The 19,574-nt window shown below is 40.2% G+C and overlaps 5 protein-coding genes across 12 annotated transcripts in view; 2 read left to right on the top strand and 3 right to left on the bottom strand.

Annotated features, from left to right (window-relative positions):
* Positions 1-4,072, bottom strand: part of nphp4 (nephronophthisis 4) — a 172,050-nt gene extending 167,978 nt beyond the window's left edge. The window contains exons 1-3 of one of the 4 annotated variants that reach the window (XM_040048010.1): positions 3,963-4,072; positions 1,849-2,031; positions 1,194-1,331 (exon numbers count right to left, since the gene is read on the bottom strand). In XM_040048010.1, the coding sequence (XP_039903944.1) occupies positions 1,194-1,331; positions 1,849-2,028 (318 nt within the window). In that variant the 5' untranslated portion in view covers positions 2,029-2,031; positions 3,963-4,072. Of the gene's footprint in view, positions 1-1,193; positions 1,332-1,848; positions 2,629-3,962 lie in introns of those variants that run through there. The other 3 variants (XM_040048011.1, XM_040048009.1, XM_040048013.1) reach the window with 3 other exon arrangements.
* Positions 3,129-8,247, top strand: dffb (DNA fragmentation factor, beta polypeptide (caspase-activated DNase)). The gene is made up of 7 exons (XM_040048022.1): positions 3,129-3,334; positions 3,987-4,113; positions 4,228-4,413; positions 5,474-5,553; positions 5,652-5,825; positions 6,184-6,284; positions 6,384-8,247. Exons 1-7 carry the CDS (start codon positions 3,221-3,223, stop codon positions 6,631-6,633), a joined length of 1,032 nt encoding a protein of 343 aa, XP_039903956.1. The 5' UTR covers positions 3,129-3,220; the 3' UTR covers positions 6,634-8,247.
* On the bottom strand, positions 6,832-10,410 carry cunh1orf174 (chromosome unknown C1orf174 homolog). The gene is made up of 4 exons (XM_040048024.1): positions 10,183-10,410; positions 9,223-9,294; positions 8,668-9,033; positions 6,832-7,976 (listed from the first exon to the last, which is right to left on the bottom strand). The coding sequence occupies exons 1-4, from the start codon at positions 10,192-10,194 to the stop codon at positions 7,836-7,838; spliced, it is 591 nt and encodes a 196-aa protein (XP_039903958.1). The 5' UTR covers positions 10,195-10,410; the 3' UTR covers positions 6,832-7,835.
* A 1,269-nt stretch (positions 10,411-11,679) lies between these two features.
* Positions 11,680-13,917, top strand: b3gnt7l (UDP-GlcNAc:betaGal beta-1,3-N-acetylglucosaminyltransferase 7, like). The gene has a single exon (XM_040048021.1). It carries the CDS (start codon positions 11,954-11,956, stop codon positions 13,187-13,189), a length of 1,236 nt encoding a protein of 411 aa, XP_039903955.1. The 5' UTR covers positions 11,680-11,953; the 3' UTR covers positions 13,190-13,917.
* A 175-nt stretch (positions 13,918-14,092) lies between these two features.
* The window catches only part of cep104 (centrosomal protein 104), a 38,012-nt gene continuing 32,530 nt past the window's right edge, over positions 14,093-19,574 (bottom strand). For 3 of the 5 annotated variants that reach the window (XM_040048014.1, XM_040048018.1, XM_040048015.1), the window contains one exon: positions 14,093-15,983. In XM_040048014.1, coding sequence (XP_039903948.1) covers positions 15,847-15,983 — 137 coding nt within the window. In that variant the 3' untranslated portion in view covers positions 14,093-15,846. Of the gene's footprint in view, positions 15,984-18,489; positions 18,713-19,574 lie in introns of those variants that run through there. The other 2 variants (XM_040048017.1, XM_040048016.1) reach the window with 2 other exon arrangements.

The raw sequence follows: 19,574 nt of genomic DNA, 5'->3' as shown, positions 1-19,574 counted from the left end.
CTAATGGCCCAGAAAGGGCAAAGCTCTCATGTCATTCATTTCTAGATGAAACTAGCTCAAACACATTTGCTGGCGGCTGAAAATTCCCTCACTTTGCACAGAGGTCATTCTGTCTGAACCTGACATTAAGAGTAATACAAAGTATTAAGAAACATGATGATGTTGCACTACTACTTTTGGCACCATAACACGTGAATTTCAGCAGGCAAACTTCAGTCTCACTGATATGGGGAGATGCGATCACATACTTCTGAGATATGAATCTGTCTGATCCTCCTATTGGTTTTGGCACTGCTGTTACAGGATGAGCTGTACAGTTTGTCTAGTTCATTAAGCTGAACAACTACACACTGTATATTACTCCACACAACTTTAACCTGGGCACACTATCCAAAGTGAACAAAATCAAAACGGGCTAGTGGGGGGTATTTTTGAAATAAAAATTACAAAATTGAAAAACTCTCATTTTTCAATTTGTATAATGTTGTTTTTTGTTTTTTTTGGGGGGGGAGGGGCAGGGGGGGACTAAGCTATTTATTACACCACATTATATACAATTACCACTGTCAGACAAGTAAAGACTAGTTAATGAACGAGTAAAAGGTCTTTCTAGCAATACTGGACATAATATGTGATTTTTCTATCAATGTAATGAATGACGTGCTTTTCCAGTTATTAGAGTTTCCAGGACTAACTGATCACTGCCATAAAGTGGCACACATCTGTAATACAATCATGATATTTTCTATGAAACTTTGTCTCAAAGTTCTCTCTAATACAAAGTTTTTACCTCACAAGGAAATTAGCTCTTCTTCAACTTGCAGGATGAGAAAAAAGAATCGAAATCATCAAATGTAACTGGAATCACTTATTGGCAATCACTTCAGTTTGTAATTTGCTGTGCTTTAGCTGACAAGATCCTCAAGAGCATAGCAGAACTTAGGGAAATCAATGCTGCTAATTTAAAGACGGCTAATTGGTAAAGCTTTTGAGTTGCTTTTAATTAAATAACGGCTGCCCTAAATGAATGGAATTTATGGATGAATACACATTGATTTTACTACATAATCATCGACTCGCTGTTTGCCAAAATAACATGAGAGGGGTTTTTAAAAGAGCCTATATATATGCAACAGCTGTGTGCTGTTTGAAGTAAACTTGTTTCAGTGGGATGCCTGTTAGAGAAGAGTTACCTCATTGAAAGTGATCTTGTTGTTTTTTATTGTCTGAGGTGAGCTCTTCCATGTTTTCCCAAAAAAGTGCTGATGATTTCTGTCAAACAGCGTTGCCCGTAGTTGGTAAGTCACACTTTGTTCTCCCACTGCCTTCTCCTATGAGCAAAAAGGAAGCATATGCATCTTAGAAAAGTCACTGTTAACAAGTGAAGAGTTAAACTTAAATCCTCCTTTATGACTATTATCCAACTTCATGAAAAACACCCCAGAATGAGGTTCCCAATATCTGAATGCTCAGTTTTGCATCCCTGTAACTGATAATGCCAGCAAGTAGTGAATGTCAGATTCACTTTGGTACTGTTTGATGCTCTACATATAGACCGAATTTACTAATTATCCCATTACATTGATTGTGTGTTTGATTTAAAAAAAATGTATGGTTGCCTTCAAATATAACATTTTTCAAAGGTTCGCGATTTTTCTTCAGGCGCAGTGTCACAGAGATGGATACTGAATAGGCCTTATCGTGACTTTTATTTTGACAGTCAATACAAAGTCAAGCTCACAGATTAAAATACATTGAATTTAGGTTTGCTAAACCTCTAGTGAATTGCTATAGCAGAGTTTTTTCTATGTTTTTAATTAGCACTGAAAGCTAACTGTAAACAGTCACCTGGGATGGGAGGTGAGTTGCAGTGACACGGTTGAGGGTGAGCTGGAAGCCGTGGGACTGGGTGAAGCGGCTTTCCACAGCCAGCCTTACGGTCTGGCTGTGCGGGGGAACCATCCGGTTCCTCTCAAACACTTGCTTCCAGTCGTCCGCCATGCTGGGTATGTCTTCTATTTTTACCATGTCCTTTAGTTAAAATAAACATTAGCCTGACATTGAACAAAAAAACTCAGAAATGTTGAACGCAACCAATGTTTTACTCTGAATTTAGTCTTCTCCATCCGTTCATATGTTTAAGCCGTGGCCGCCATATTGAAATCAGATTCTATCATTTAGAACAAAGGGGGGATATGTAATAAATTATTTCATCAGGAGCGTTCACGAGGGAGAACATTATTTGAAAATATACTTAATATACGAACTGTATTTTCTAATGCAAGTCTACATTTTATTCCCGAAATTTAAAATATACAGAAAAATTCGCATTGGCCGCCTATAATCGTTCATACCTTTCAGTTGGTATTTCCCGTCGTGCTGCGTCAGTTGCTATGGTAATACTCATCTTTCCATTTAGATCTTGTATGAACGTCAGCATCTCCAATTTAAAGTTAGTTTATTGCCACACTCGCAATATAAATGTTATTTTCTTTTTAAATATACACATGTAATAATTATCTTTAATATATTAGCAGAGTATAATTTGTAGGAGGAGCTGTGGCTGTAGTCTTAAGCTGATATGGCGAACACATGAGCAGCTAATTCAGGGGAGTGCTTAGACTCAGTTCCCCCAGAAGGACACACGCTGCCCATTCTCACAAAACACTGCTGTCTAAAACCAATAGACAGAAAAACAAATTATGCACTGAAAAGAAAAGAGAATGTCAGAATAATCTATGTATTATGATCTGGCAAAAATAGCTCTCCACTTTCCGAGATATATAGCAGAGAAAATCCTAACCAAGTACTGGCCCAGTGTTTGAAAGAGGAAGACAAAAACAGAACTGTGAGAATCCAATGAAAATTTCAAAAGGGATTGAGACAGATGTGTGACTTGTTATCAAGTGTTGCATAACCTATATAAACTGTAACGCTAATAAAGCCATTTGAATTGCATTATTATTGTAATCATTAATATTAACAACGTGTACTTGATATCCAGTGTGTCTACTACACGCGGAATGTTTTCCCCATGAAGATATTACTGTAATGTAAATAAATATAAGTTACTTTCACCATCAATCCCGCCACAATAGCAAAGAAAGTAAGGAAAAGCACCAGTAGGGGGCAATCACACACTTCCGCTGCTGCTCCGAGCCTCAAGAGGAGGAGGAAGAAGAAGGAAGCGGTAGGTACAAACCGAAAACAAAACAGCGAAATGTTCGGGAAAATTAAACCTGTGAAAATTAGGAGTTACAGTGAAAACAGGAAATACGGAATTGCCGCAAAAGATGTGAAGGAACTACTGAAGAAGGCCTGCAATTTGCTACTGGTGAGTCTTGTGGGAATTAGTTAGTTTTTAACACCTTATACGGCTGTTCCGCTTTTTTATCTGAGAGGATGTGACATAAACGTCATCGCTGCTAGTAAACAAAATAAATTAGGCTTTTATTTTTCCTAATTAGTAGTAACTCGATACGTGATTGGTTTGGTCCAAGATCATCTCCACTGTGAAGAAGATACGACATAAAATAATTTTCGCATCATTTTTAGAGAACTCGGTAAACAGGATGTAAGTGAAAAAGCAACAGTTATGTCACGTTCAGGTCAAAGTGACATGTAGCGTCTACGTTCATATTTCAAGATGCTTTTTTTATTCCGTTTAGATTAAATTCTGTTTATGATGGGCTGGGAGCAGAATTCGTTCATTATTAAGTATGGCCTCGGGCACATTTTGTATAAACTCGCTGAAACAAAGAGAAAATGATCTGTTGGTGGAAATCTGTACTGCAGGGATTTGGTTTAATTGGAGTTTACATCGGATAAATAAATCCATTTAATCTGAGCAGACTCTCACAGATGGCTCTCTTATAAAATATGTCAGGTTTACAGATTAGTTATCTGGTCTAAAAAGCTTCTACTTGTAGTCCACACAACACATTTGTCATTGGTGTTTTTACCTGTTATGTTCTCCACGAGTCCAGGTGCCACTCTCTGGTGCACGTGTTTGCTTGTATGAGGACGGGACAATAGTGACGGAGGAGTTCTTCCCAACTTTGGCGGATAACACCGAATTGGTTCTTATATCTAAAGGGCAGACCTGGAGTGGAGGTAGGAGGATCAACACCAGACAAGGGTTTCTACTGTAAACTTGTGTTTTTATTCTCCCAGTCAGCTAAACTGCTGGATGATTGTGATGTTGCCTAATCTTTATCTGATTTTTAGTTGTGTGTGACATCAGCCAGCTACTCAACACAGACCGGCATGCCAACAGCCTCATTGAAGCAGCGAAGGGGCTCCTCTCTGATGAGAAATCTTCAAAGAGGCGTAAAATCCTGACAGACCTGCTACAGAACCTGGAGGATAGGTCGGAGCTGGAGAGCAGAGAGGAGGACGAAGACTGGTTCCAAGGTAGCAGCCTTCATCCTCTTGGAGAAGCACTCTTTGTTTTGTTTTAGAGTTCCTCAGACTTTTCCTGTCGTGGCTTTTAAAGCAAACAATCAAGATGTGATTGGAGTGCAGACTTTCAGCTTTAATTCAAGGGATTTAACAGGCTTGCTGAGCCTTGACCTATGAGGGTCATGAAGGGTGGAGGCTGCCCCGCCCTACTGCTCTCTGCTGGACTTTGCTACTTCATCACATGTATTGTAAATAATAATATAAATTATAATAATTAATAAATAAATAGATTTAAATAAATAAAAAAAACCTAACTTTTGAGCCTCTGAAAATGGGGCTTATGTATAAAAAGGACTAGAAATCCCAAACAGTTAATGCAACACTTTGATCAAACCCCTTGAAATAAAGCTGAAAATTTGCACTTTAATCACATTTTGATTGATTTTAAAATCCATTATGGTGCTGTACATAGGCCATAGGTGTCAAACTCTGGCCCGTGGGCCAAATTTGGCCCGCAGCCTAATTACATTTGGCGAAGCCATACCAAATTACTATAAGAGCTGGCCTACTGGTATTATACAGCTAATATATATATTGTTTAGTATTAAGCTTTGCTTGTTCCATATTCAGTTTTTCAGCAAAACGTGTTTGAGTCCATAAGAAAAGATTCATTCTTATATCTGGAGGAATAAATATATTTCAATAAATATTAACGTTAGCCTGCGACTTTGTTCCAGTTTTGAATTTTGGCCCACTGTGTATTTGAGTTTGACACCCCTGACATAGGCAGTATTACAAATATTGTGTCAATGTAAAGAAATCCCTTTAAAGAAAAGCACTATAAGACATGTGCTACTGTTACTAGAAAACTGGGGAACCATGAATAGATTAAGTCAGTCATGTGTCTTTTTCCAGTATAAAAGCATTGTGAAGACTCAACACCATTATATTTGAAAAAATGTTTGAGCAGTGTGACTACGTCTGTATAATTGATCACTTTTTCACAGATGTTTCTCTTGATGTGAGTCTAAATGAATCTGTTGAGCATCTTGTTATTTGTGTTTCTCTTCAGGTGTTGATTCTCGATTTAAAACAAAGTCTGCCTACATGAAGTACAACTGTGAGAGCAGGATACGCGGCTACTTGAAAGAGGTAAACTTGGGAGCCAGGTAACACTCTGTACCTGAGGTCTCTACAGGATTGCTCCACAGTCAGCTGTTCTAACAGTTGTTTTTTGTTGTTTTTGTCAGCTGGATGATGCCACCAAATCCATACAGAAAGCAAAAGTGAGGGCAGAGTTTTTGAAAACCTCCCAGAGCCTCGCAGAAATGCTTAAAACAGCCAAGTATAATGGCTGCTACTTTGACAGGACTGAAAAGCAACCAGATCGCCTTTGTACTCAGGAGGGATGGTTCACCTGCCAGGTACTACAAGAATACAAGCTGTGAGGTATTAAGAGGTCTAACAGAGTTGAATGGGCATGAGAAACAAATGCAGGCAACATGAGTTTTACACTGTCACAGACAGGCTTTTGAGCTCTGAGGGAAAGACTCTTGAATCTGTACAGAGTAGCTGGGATCTGCTCCAAATGACTTGTCCGAGGTTAGTTGTATGTGAACAGAAGAGTCGGAGACAAAAGTGCACTGTGGTGTGAGAATCAGTGCAAAGATAAAAAGTAGTGTTTAACTCTGCTTAACAGTCATTACATTTAAAATGTCTCAAAAATATTAAGTCCAGATGTGCTTCAGACTAAGTTCCTCTTCCTCTAAATTGCGTCCTCAGGGATCATTTGATGAGAAAGTGTGCAAATCTCTTCACTCTATCAACCCCTATGGAAGCCGCGAGGGCAGGATTGTCTTCAGCACTTGGAATTTGGACCACAGGTTCACGCCACCTTTAGTTTATTTACAAGACTTTTTTTTTTGAGTTGTTTTTTTTTTTTGCTTTACATCCTTTCATGCAATTCTTCAATTTGTTTCCAGGATTGAAAAGAAGAGGACAGTTATTCCCGCTCTGCTGGAAGCTCTGCAGAATCACAGGAGCACTGACATCAACCTGAACTACTTCTACCAACTCCTGTTCACGAGGGAAAACCTGAAGCTGGTCCACATCGTCTGCCACAAAAAAGGAGCTCACAACCTGCAGTGTGACACCAAGAAGATCTATAATAATGCCACCAAGGATCTAAAAGCAAAACAGAAGCCCAAAGTAAAGAAACGGCGCATGACTTGAAGTCCTGTGACAAATGAGTGGACTGTGATTTGTTTGATGAACTTGGTAAATAACTCTGAAAAGAACCCATCACATCAGCTGGAAAGGTAAATTTGCCTTTGCAATCTCCTCGACGTAATCGTGACATCAGCTTCTGAGCTCCAAACCCACCATGCTGAGCTTTAATTTCATATTGGAAGTGATCGACCACACTTAAGAAACCATGAAATTCATTTATTTGTTCACTGTATTGGCACTGTGATGTAAAGTACACAAATTAAGTACAAAGATGATAACGAATCATGCATTTACTGAGAATGCTGCATAGAATGTGAAAAGCAAATTGACATAAATAAGGCAGTAAATATATAAAATATTTGGACGGTTTAGAACAGTCATGTAAAAAATACAGGCGACAACATCTAGTGCAATTACTGTTAACCTCTTGGTTAGATTACATTTTCACTCAGGTTTAAATTATCCAGTCTTTCAGACTGCAGTCTTGTATGAGGAACCTTTGTTTTGTTTTTTAAAACAACACTCTCTTACAAATTTTAGAAGAACCCTCTCAGGGAAAATTAATTCATTACATTGATTATGTATTGATACAGATGTTATATATTTCAAAGCTGCCAGAAACGTGAGCACACACACGAGTTGAGGATGAAGAGACACTTGGTGAATGACTTTTATGCAGAAAACTGTTGAAGATGTTCAGCTTAAGCAATGAATTTGTGCTATTAAAGCTCTCAGTACAGATGTTCATGCTCAATCCCTCCTCATTACAGACGTGTAATCTAAAATTTGACTGAAATTGTCACTCTGTTGCTCTTGTCAGCATGTAACATTGGCAATTAATCAGTTTTCATTTGTATGGGAAAACAAAAACTTAAATCCAGCATTTTCTTTAGTATCTCAGAGGCTAATCTGAAGCTGCGCTCAGGATTTCAATTTTCTACACAAAGTGCTATAAACACTGGTGATGGTTACACCAGATATAGCTACACCAGGTGTTATGTGAGCATACATTCAGCAATAATTTCACAAACATTACTGCATTTACTCACATTGGCCATTTTCATTTTACTATTGCAGTTATGACTTTTTAAAAACCTAATTATTGATTGAATGCAATGTTTGAGCAGGTAGTTTTTTAAGTGCTGAGAGGTTTAATGTCTTTTCACGAGCAGAACTTTCTCAGTTATAAGAGCAGCAACTCTTCACTAAGTGCCCACCCCGTTGTCTCGCTGCACACCGCTGAAATCCACCTCATCTTCATCGCTGTCCTCTCTAGCGTAGTAATGTCGCCTCCTGTTCTTCCTTTGGGCGCGGCTAGAAGACGAGGATGATCTTTCAGGAAAATCCTGTGGGATGAATCCGTATTTAGAATTCATTTAATGCAACATTATTTTCACCAATTGTGCTGAAGATATAACTGCAGGAATGATGGGCCTAGAGATGTGGTGGGAGTGGGGGGATAAAATCTATGTGTATGGATAAAATTAAAGTTATCAGTGAGTAACAAATCTAACTAGGGGTTGTTACTGCTCTCATATTACTCCAGCCCTGCTTATAAGAGGGTGAAATGTCAGTTTATTTAATGTTAACTGTGAATGAGACCAGAAAAAGAGAAGGAAAAAAAATCAGCAATCACATTTATTTGAGAAAGAATCCAAACCTCAAGGCGAACTTATAATGTATACGTTAGGGACTCCTGGCACAGTGAGGCTTTTATGTAACAACTCGTGGTCTTCTACTCTGCACATTATTGCCCACCTTTTGTGTTTTATTAGCAGGAAGAGCCTTTTGGTACATCCAATAATGCACCAATTTCAAGGTCCAAATGTATAACAAGTCTAACATATCTTTCAACTCCCATGTCTATTGCAAAACACCCTAGAAGTGCAGCTTTAAATGAATAGATATGGATGATGATTCTTCTAAACTGATCATCAGTAAGCAGATGTTTTCTTTACCAAACAAAAAAAAAAACAACAACAACAACAACAACAAACAACCCTGTTTCCCCCAGGAATTAAAACCAACGTGCCTCACCTGTACAGCATCCAAGTTTCCAAAGAACTGCTCCACAGGAAGGATCTGATTACTGTCATCATCTGGGAACATAATTCTGCTCGTTTCTTCATAATCCATATGCTCAGGCTCATATTTGTCCCAGATGCTATTCATTACGCAGCTGTCTGAATCTTGTCCCATCATCAGCGTGTTCTCTTTACCTTCCTGTCCTTCATGCTCTGGTGATGCTGAGCACCTCCTCCTGCCAGAAGACTGGTGGCATTCACAGCTGATGCAGGAGTCTCTCTCCAGAGGACCAGCTGCTTTAGTGTTCCCAACTGCTGGGCTGCTCTCAGATGACGAGTTCGCCTTTGGACTTTTCACACATCTCCTTGCAGCAGATGTCTATGATACAAAAGTTAAGGAACAAAGTTAGGATGATGTTGGGGTAACCACAGTGGGACTCCACTGCAGTAATCAGATCCAGTTAATTTGGAGCCACTCACAGCTGTCCGGGTGTAGAAAACTATAACTCCTCCCTTTCTTTTTGACTCATCACACATCTGCAGCATTATGTACACAGACAAAACAAACCTTTCTGGAGTTTCTGGTCTCAGAGCTGCTCTTCCTCTTTCTTGGCTTCAAATGATCAACTTCACCAGGCATCTGCAAAGCATCATGATGTTTGTTTATATGAAGTACTTTATTAATGCAATGACATCGTGGGAAAAAAACAAACTGGTTTTAGTCAACTGAGAGGAAGCCGTCATAATGCCAGCGTTTGCTCCTGCTAAGCAGAACATTAGCAAATGTTTTCACTCCACTCAGTAAAAGAAACTAAATTTATCGGACAGCTGTTTAACGGGGACAGTTTTAGAATTTTCGCTTGCATACAGATTTGTCATTTTCCATTTTAAACACTGTCTTAACAAAAAAAAAATTAAATAGTGGACAACGTCAATGGATAGCTATAAAGCTGGCTCTGCAGTCCCGCTGAGCTGCTTAAACCCTCCAACAGCACCCCTCTATCCTCCGCCGGCTAAACTCCTGCTAATTTACTGGCAAATTAAAGTCACGTTACTCGTCAACTATGACCCAGTTCTTCCAGTACATCCCTAATCCCTCCAGCGTTGCTTTTTCACATGTAGACGTGCCCGAGCTACGCCGAATGTAAGTCCATAAAAGGCAGCTGATAGTTGAACTGCTAAGACAACAACACCTGCTCAGCACAGCAGCTAGCTTTCGCCTAGAAAAATCAAAGCAATATCGTCGGAAAATAACCCACCCACCCCCAGTCAAAAATGCCCCGGGTATCATAATGTGAACCATGCTAGTTATGTTGCTAGAACAATGACTCCAGCCGTCTGTATCGGTACAATAACACCAACACGAAGGTCACGACGAAGCTAGGCGTCACTAAACACAACAAAAACGCCTAATTTCGACATCTCGGCAACAAGCTAATGCGGCCAGCTACGAGCTAACAGTAGGAGAGAAAAAATAACTAATTTGACCTGCCTGTCGGTTTTCTCATTTAATTAAACACGTACTTACCTTATGTATCATTTGCCGGCGTGGATATTTAGGTTTTTCAGCTACGATATTGAAAGTTTGCACCACCTTGGGGTTTTCTGGCTTTCCAATCGGCTGGCTTCAACTAGCGACTAAACAACGGCGATAATTTTACGACGTAAGCGCTCCCCGCCGCCTACCCGGTGTATTTCCTGCTGGTGAGGTTCACTCAGAGGTCTGCAGTTTCAATATCAGGACGTCCTCTGCGCCACAGTACACCGCCATCGACGCCACCCCGTACTAAAGAGCATTAGAGAAAATAGAGAAAAAAATAAGTATATCTTAAAATGCACGTGTTATTTTATATATAATATTAGATTTCTATTACAAAATATATATGTAATTAAAAGTAGTTTAGTTCGAGGGGGTTGTAAATGCTTTTTACTAGATCTATTTTTCTATGTATGTTATTTTCGTTTAGGTTTTTTTCCCCACACTATTTTAATATTTTATTTTTTGACAAACTTGGCTTTCTCCACTTTTACGCCATCTCAGTGATTCTGCGGGAGTTGTTTCCACCCATCTCGTGACTTGTGCTAATGAAAGGGGTTCTCGTGACACGCTGGTGCACAGTAAGCTCGTATTTCTCCGTGTTATTTTGAGAGATTGGACAATCATACGTAAAATGCCAGTTCACGCCATGTTTCAAAGTTTGGCTTTTGTTTAGCAGTGACGTATGAAGGAGGAGATTCCGGAAGTCGAATGCAGTTCCAATCGATGTCCACAAGATGGCGCAATAAGGTTTTTAAAGAAGCGTCTAATTCTTTTAGTCAGCCAACAGATCACACTGGCTTCGGTTTTAACAGCTATGTAATAATTTAGAACATACAGTTGACTCTGTCCGGTAACAAAACAATAAATAAACATAATTTAGAAATCATTTCATGTTCTGTCATTCATCGAACAGTTCCAGTCAGGAGGCTATTGATTGCCTCCCTCTCCTCCAGAGCAACCTACAACAACACGCGGCAACAGATGGTGGGGCCCCACGGATCTCGGCGTCACGGACTCAGTGTGGGATTGTTGTACGTTAGGAGACAGAAAACACCGAGACAGCTCGAGGAGGGCTGTAGTCCAGTATTTCTCACCTAGCACTGGAATTAAAATTGGACTGTCAAACTTCTTTAGAAAATCATCATCGCTGTTCCTTTATAAACGCTGTGGTGTTTGTTTTATTCCTCACACGTGGATGGTTGTTGAATTATTTCTGAATCATTTCGTTGTATTTTAGTTCTGTTTTCTATCACTTGTAATCATGAAAATTAACGCGGATTAAAGGAGCTACTGATATTTAATATTAAGAATAAGATAAGGTTGTGGTGGCTAGTGGATCGCAAAACCTGGTGAAGTGTGTGTGTGTGTGTGTGTGTGTGTGTGTGTGTGTGTGTGTGTGTGTGTGTGTGTGTGTGTGTGTGTGTTAGACAGAGAGAGAGAGAGAGAAATGGGATATCTGCCGGTCCCAGATCAGTTTAGTTCATTAAGGGGAGGAGATATTTGGGGGGTGGGGTGAGATAGTGGTATCCTCCATCAGGTCTCCAGATAGTCTGTGTGGAGCCAAACCCTGAGAAGAAGCTTCGGGACGAACTAGACAGCAAAAGGGACGAATGTGTGACTTCACTCTGCGCTGTCATGGTCAAGAAGTGGCCAAGGAGACACTTGACTGAGCGCTCTTACCCCGTGTCTTCCTGAGGTGCGCACAGTTGTGAAACATTATGAAGGCATCTGAGGGTCCCAGCGTGTCACGGTGACAGCAATGGATCACTTTTTTCGTAGAAAGCGGATCCCCGCTTTTCTGAAACCCCTGTTGAGTCTGTCTCTGATCTTTGCGTCTTTTCTCATGATCCAAAAGCTGAAACTGTCGGAGAAAGACGCAGTGGGGGTTAAACATGTGAGGGATCCGGCCTGGTGCGGCTCTGAGTGTTTTTCATTCAAGAAGACAGTTGCGACCAGTTCGGGGACCTCAGATTCTCCCGTGCCCGTCAAGGATTTGGAGATACAGCGGGTCCCGAATGTAACTCGGTCTTCTTGGGACGCGCAGGTTCTCAACTGTAGCGCGGACGCATCGGTGAGGACCCAGGACTGGTTCCGGCGCTTGGACCAGAGATTTCACCAGTTTGTGCTTCACAGACACTGCAGGTATTTCCCCTTGCTCATCAATCACCCGGAGAAGTGCGCCGATGGAAACGTTCACCTCCTTGTGGTGGTCAAGTCCGTTATCGAGCAGCACGACCGGAGGGAGGCCGTGCGTAAAACCTGGGGGAAGGAGCAAACCGTGAATGGGAAGAAAATTAAAACTTTGTTTTTACTCGGAAGCCCAAACACTGGCAAAGACGCCAAGAACCTACAGAAACTGATCGAGTATGAGGACCAAATCTTTGGGGACATCCTGCAGTGGGACTTCATGGACACTTTCTTCAACCTGACTCTGAAAGAGGTAAATTTTCTCAAGTGGTTCTATATCTACTGCCCCAAAGTGCAGTTTATATTTAAGGGGGACGATGATGTGTTTGTGAACACGCACAACCTCCTGGAGCTCATCGACTTCAAAGTGGAGCAGCGCAAAGCGGCCAACTTATTTATGGGGGACACCATCTCCAAGGCGATCCCCATCCGAAACCGACAGAGCAAATATTACATCCCCAAGGAGTTGTACGACAAGCCGTATCCACCCTACGTGGGAGGTGGGGGGTTTCTGATGTCCGCCTATTTAGCCCGAAGGCTCTTCGTGGCCTCGGAGGGCGTGGAGTTGTACCCCATTGACGATGTGTTTTTGGGGATGTGCCTGCAGAGGCTCCACTTATCCCCAGAGATGCATCCGGGCTTCAGGACATTCGGCATTACCAGACGCAGGGCGAGCACAATGAACACAGAGCCCTGCTTTTATAAAAACCTAATCGTGGTCCACAAACTGAGCGCGCAGGAGCTGCTCAGGATGTGGAGCGTGGTGCACAGCCAAGACCTGATCTGCGCACAAAAAACTTCGATATGATTGACAGAAAGTATAAAGTAAATGCATTCACTAAATCTGAGCTCACGGAAAGTCTTCTTTGGCCGATCATACTTGATGATCTTTACGCAATCTGCGGAGTCACGTTAATTTTTCCTTTACCGTTAGGCATGGGTCTGACATGGAAGATGAACTGAATTTAATACTGTGTGTCACATTAAAACGGTTGATTTGTTTTCAGCTGACTCGGCAGGTTGGCGCTCTCCTCTCCACTTCTGTATGGGTTGATTTTCCGTTTTGTAAAAACCACTAGAGCACAGCTTTTGCATTGTGAAAGCATCCGTGTATCTGTGCCATTCCAGACTGTACTGCCTTAATCTGAATTTAAAAACTTATTTAGAGACGTAGATGTAATAAACCCACGGGTGTTCGTGCAGGTGCGAAAAAGACTGACTTGTTACATCCAAGTGTTTCCCTTAAGCTTTCTTTTCCGACTTCAGGATTTCATTGCAACGTTCAAGTGCAACATGCGACTACATGATTTACAGCATAGAACACACAGCTGCATTCATATTTGAATGATTATTTTATTGAATAGAAATTGTAAATTGTAAAAATCTAATTATGGGTATTTTAAAGATAATATATTGGTTCTGTTTTACCTTGTTTTGTAAGATTTACAGAGGCAGCCTTGAAACCAAAGAAACCACATGTGTAACACTGTAAATTCATGTGTGTTAGTGTCAATAAAACCAGAGCTCTCTTGTAAACACTGAATAACGTTGCAAAACTTGATTGATATGTGTTTTATATTGCTCAACAATAATCCTGGAAGTTGGACACTGCCCATTTTTTTTAATACACAGGGGGCTCCTAAACAGAGCCGTGTATTACATGTAACTTTTATGGGGAATTTTGATTACATGGAAGCACATGTGCAATAATCCCTGAATAATGATTTATTTAACAAATACATCTGCAGAAAAAAAGAAGTCAAAATGCTGTTGACTACAAATGCATGAACACAACTTTTACATCTACTTTTGCTGCAGCTCTCAGTACAGAAGCATACTAAAGCAAGTTGTTTTCCCCACTAATAAAACATACGCTCACATTAACGTTATTACCGTTTCCAGATACATCACAATCACTTTGTCGTCATCATAACACTGTGCAGCACAACAGCAGCACAACTGAAGAGATAATTATAAACCAGGCTTAATGTTATATGTAGGATTTAACTTTTCAGCTTGTGATTCTATCAGTTTGAAGCCAGTGATGTGATTCTGAACACTGGAGGGAAAACCATGTGGTGTACATACAGTATGTAGCATATTCATGTCCACTTCTTTCCTCATTCTAGCAGTACTGTTTCACTCAGAGACCTACTTTGTCTCATTTTACTTCTACTTCATACTATCAGTAGGCATTGTGGAGGGAAGTAAGCCACTGCAGTGTGCTAGAAATTCAGCAGTAAAACATCATCCTTTGGCAAAGTGCTATTTCTATATAGAATTATTATAAAAGGAAAGCAAATATGTAAACAGTTGGCTAAGTGTGAAGTCGACAGCAAAGCTTCCCTCAAAGCAAAGAACATCTGCTTGTAACTAAACTGTGATCTCGTTCCGCCTCCTGTTACTGGGTGTGCAAGAAGGTATGAGTCATCGTCTTCTGAAGGGATGTAGCAATTAGACATATTTTTACTGAAACTGCGACGGTTACCCATAGAAGTTTCTCAACCCATTCATCTGGTGTAGTCCGATTCTACACAAGAAACTGTTGATTTTAGTTCCATGGGACAGCTAGCTATCTGCAAGGTGCATGGATCAGAGGATGAAACCTTAAAAGGTCCAAACTTGCACTAGCAGATTTACATAGATGAAGGCAATAAGCCTCTTCAAACTCTACAATTTGAAGGTTAGGATAAAATAAATGTTTACATGCTACACTTGTTTGTTTGTTTTTTAGGTGTGAGAAAATCGTTGCGATAGCACGTTTATACGCGAGAGCTTGTACTGCAGTTTAAGGATGTATAAATTATAAATTGCAGATAACCACTCAGAAACTAATCATAAAACCTCACTACACTGGTTGCATTATGAGGGGTCAACTTCTAAAACACAAGCCTAAAGTTCTATCACCCTGTACACTGCTGCTTTACCTTTACACAAACTCTGTTTAAAATCCATCTTGTGAGTCACACAAAGTCACAGTTGGGAAGTGCGGTCCAACAGTGAGGGACTACCCGTTAAAGCTGTACAATTCCTCTAAATGGCAGTGAAAAAAAGAGCCTCAAAACCAACAAATCCTATAAGGGGATTTCAGCAAACAGCACTCTGTGTGCCTATGTTTACTTGACAGGTGTGTGAGAGGCTAGAGGCTTGACGTGTAGTGAAAAGCATTTTCTGTTCTGTGTGAACTTTGTCGCACATAACAGGATTAGAATTTACGTCATCGTCTCAACAACGGGTAAAACACCGTGTTGTAATTCTGTGATCTTATAAGACTTTAAATATATTAATGGCTTCAATCATAAAGTAATAATGGCTTTAAATATATTGCATATGTCAGTGAATACATCTGAAGCGTCTCAAAAGTGCCCGAATGTGGAAATAATGGAGTGGGTGGGGTCGTCTGGTACTGTTGGCTTTCTCCTGTTGAAGTGTGAGGGGACGTCTCTGGGCTTCTTCAGACCAGCTTTAACGCTTCCCTGGTGGATACCCTCTGGCTAAAGGAGCCAGTGATGGGATTCGGCTGCCCCTGCCCATGGGCCTGGCTCTGGCTCGGGCTCCATATGACCTGACCTGCTTTAGCTTGGTTCCACCGAAAGCTCTGCCTGGAAACACCAAAACACATATGCACAAACAAAATGGTACTTTACAGTAAACTGATAGAGGAATATTAAAGCAGGGAGCCTTTATATTCTTGCATGCACTTTGTCATTAACCTCCCAAGACCTGGCCTAAAAATATTATGTAAAAGTATTATGTAAGAAAGGGCTTTGAAAGAACCAGTAAACCTGTATCCTAGCTTATCTGAGTCATTAACACAAATATGCTGAATAATGTTTTACGTTATAATGCTACCAATAAAAATTAGCAACTCCCTTTGAGTCGTGTGATCTGATATTAATTTTTTTCGAAAACCTGGTTCACTATTGTCTGTTTGATGTATTCAGAGGACCAGCTATCTTGGTGATAATGGTTAGCATCATCCTGTTTTCCTGTTTAATGCTACATACTGCAAAATGTAAGTACTGTTTAAATATTGAATTGATAACGACAGGGGAGCTACAGTTTAATGCGCTTGTAGGATAAATATTATTAATCATACTGATCAACAGGGTCAAAGAAGAAATCAAACTTTTATCTGATCTGTGTGTGTGTGTGTGTGTGTGTGTGTGTGTGTGTGTGTGTGTATTCTTATTACACATTCTAGGAATTATTATACCACAAAACTTCAAAGCCCTACATTAAATAATATGTATTATGTAAATGTAAGGTGAATGTGATCATTTTATCATTGCCCAGGCTCTTCAAAAGCTGGTGTATCCTCCTTTGAGCTTTCACCTTCACACTCTAATGTCTGGCCCTCCTCCACTTCCTCTCATGACAGCGCTACGTTGCACAATTTTGAGTAAAATCCTTTCCGTCTCACCTTGTCCTCCACCACAAAGGACACCAAATGAAAGTAACTATTTGATTTTTAGTAACAGAATCATAACATCTGTAAAAACCTGTTAGCCCAGCCCCAACAAATGAGTTGTCAGCAGATAGCACAGGATTTCCTCTTGGCAGAAGACACTGTAGATTACATAAAAGTTCTCAGAGTCGTGCCCTCCACAGAGGACAAGAATAAATTGTTCAGGAGACAGTGGCGTATCTAGAAAATTTTTGTTGGGGGGGCCAGGTAGGGGCACAGATTTGGAGAAGGGTGGCAGATGTAATTGGCAGATAATGTTTAAAAAAAAATTCTACCAACCGTTTTCCATAATTCAATAACCCTATAAACCTAATAACCGAATGCGCTTTTAACTCTTATTAGAATGAGATTTTAACCACTACGGTGCAAAGTTTTTTAGATACTGTGTTGATAAAGTACAAGAGATACAATCAGTGCTTTGTCAGTGTTTATTCAGCATTCAAGGACTTCAATATTTGCATAGTATTTTTACTGACATATAGTGCACATATGTTTTGGGCAAAAACATTTTTGAATATTAAAATACGAACATTTTTAACATACAATTGGCAAATTAGCCAATGCCAATGTAAAAATTTATCTGCCTATTAAAAAAAGAAGATAATCTTCTTACAAACTATTGTTTGATTTTGAAACAGGAAAAAAGTGGGGAAACAACTGAAAAGACTAACATTTGAATAAAACCTGAAAGCAAGTAAATACTTTCTATGCTGCCTTATGATAAACTTTAGTAATATTGATGTATAAAGAACAACACTGGCTGATGATGAAATACAGTCAGCTGGCATGGTGACACTGCCAGTATTAACCTGCAGGGCTGGACTGGGACAAAAAATTGGGCATTTTGACTAGAGACCGGCCCACCAGGTATTAAAGCCATAAAGCCTTTGAATGAAAACAAACGCTGTTGTGACAGTGATGTACACTGTCTTTTTGGTATATGTATGATTTCTATACATTTTAAGATAGATAAAAACTTTGTTCGCAAGATTCAGATAATTATTTAATAAAAGCTAGATATTTTAAATGAGAATAAGAAAGAAAAGTATTTCTTTGTGCCCCCCTTTCCCTGTTAATGCCCTACCTGGCCCTCCTGGCAAAACTTTCCTAGACCCGCCCCTGCACAGTTACCAGCTGTCAGCTACTTAGAAAAGGATGCTGGTGTTATTTGTCTCTCAGAAACAGTTCATAACTTCCCTTCAACTCATTCACGTGACCTAAAAGGTAAACCTGTTTCTCCATCACCTGTTCAGCTCTGATGATTCAGTAAGGACATCTCCTGGTTTCATCTTCATGTTTCCCTCTCACCAGATAACCAAACCAACATCATGACCAGCAGCTTTTACAGCTGTGGCTCCAGCAAACATCAGCTGATACTAGAAATTAATATTAAATAAATTCTAACAACAGCTGATCAAACTTAAACGTGCTGCTGTTGTTTAGCACGACATCCGCTGGTTTCCTCTTTCTGGCGCAAAGTGGGCGATAAATAAACAAGAGAGAAAAGCCGATCAGCTGATCATTGATCAGTTTCATGATTGAAGTAGGAACAGGAGAGGGAGGGGGAGAGAATGAGAGAAGAAGTTATTTTTACACATCGGCCAGCATCTGGCCAATCCACCACCTCTCATTGTTCATGCCGTTACAAAAAAAAAAAAAAAAAAAAAAAAGTCATCAGCCCACCGGGCAAATGCCCGGTATGCCCGATGGCCAGTCCAGCTATGTTAACCTGTTAATCTTTCGCCAAAAAATTGTTTTCTGTGGTGCCGTCTTTTGTGCTTGGCTCTCCTACCTTTGCTAACATGATGCTCATAGTGCAGAAGCCGATGCTGCATTCACTCACACTCGGATATCTGAGTTTCACTGTGAAAACATAATCATACATTTGATATTTCATTGAATTTTATTGTTTTAGCTTCGGGGTGGCCAGTCTGGTTGGGGGGGGTGGCCTGTGCCCCCCCCCAGGCCACCCCGTTGGACACGCCACTGTCAGGAGACTTAACAAAGAAACCTGTAATACTAGAAAGGCCAGTATAAACAAAAAGGTTTTGCGATGTCAGCATAACAATGGTGATGTCATTCTGATCAAATCAAACGCTTATTGTTTGTGCTATAAACCAGTGATGCACCTATACGCCACTTTTCCAAATGTGAGCTGGAAAGAATTTCAAAGACGGCCAGTGAGAATGAAAACATGAAGATCAACTGCAAAAACAGTCGACTTATGAAGCAACATTTTTCAGAGCAGGTCCCTGTTTCATACGTTTCAAGTTATTCTCACGATGGTCATTTGGTGGTAGTAGCATGCCAAAAGATTAATAAAATGTAGGTGTACACTGTCAACAAAAAAAGCTCCACAGGACAGCTTCAAATGATCCATGGCCCTAAAGTGTACAGTGAACTAAAGGTTCTCTGGCATCAAATAATGTAAACAGTAATACGGGCTGTTTTAGCATCACCACGCAATCAGGTATGATACAAAAAAACAAAACAATCAATCACACATCCAAAAAGGAGGGTTCTAGCATACATCAATCTAAATGATACACTAAAGCCCATTACACTAGACTCCAAATTAATCTCTCACTATAATTTACATACATCCTTTTATCAACTAGGGGACAAAACCACAGTGGAAAACTGCTGAACGTGGGTGCTTTCTGTACCTGTCACAGTAAGCGTTGGGAAAGTGGCTAAAAAAGAAGAAAAAAAAACCGGGATGTGT

This window comes from Simochromis diagramma, unplaced genomic scaffold, assembly GCF_900408965.1.
Source record: "Simochromis diagramma unplaced genomic scaffold, fSimDia1.1 OVJJ01000387.1, whole genome shotgun sequence".
Lineage (NCBI taxonomy): Eukaryota > Metazoa > Chordata > Actinopteri > Cichliformes > Cichlidae > Simochromis > Simochromis diagramma.
Note: the sequence above shows the minus strand (reverse complement) of the source record. Positions and strands in the feature narration are given on the sequence as shown.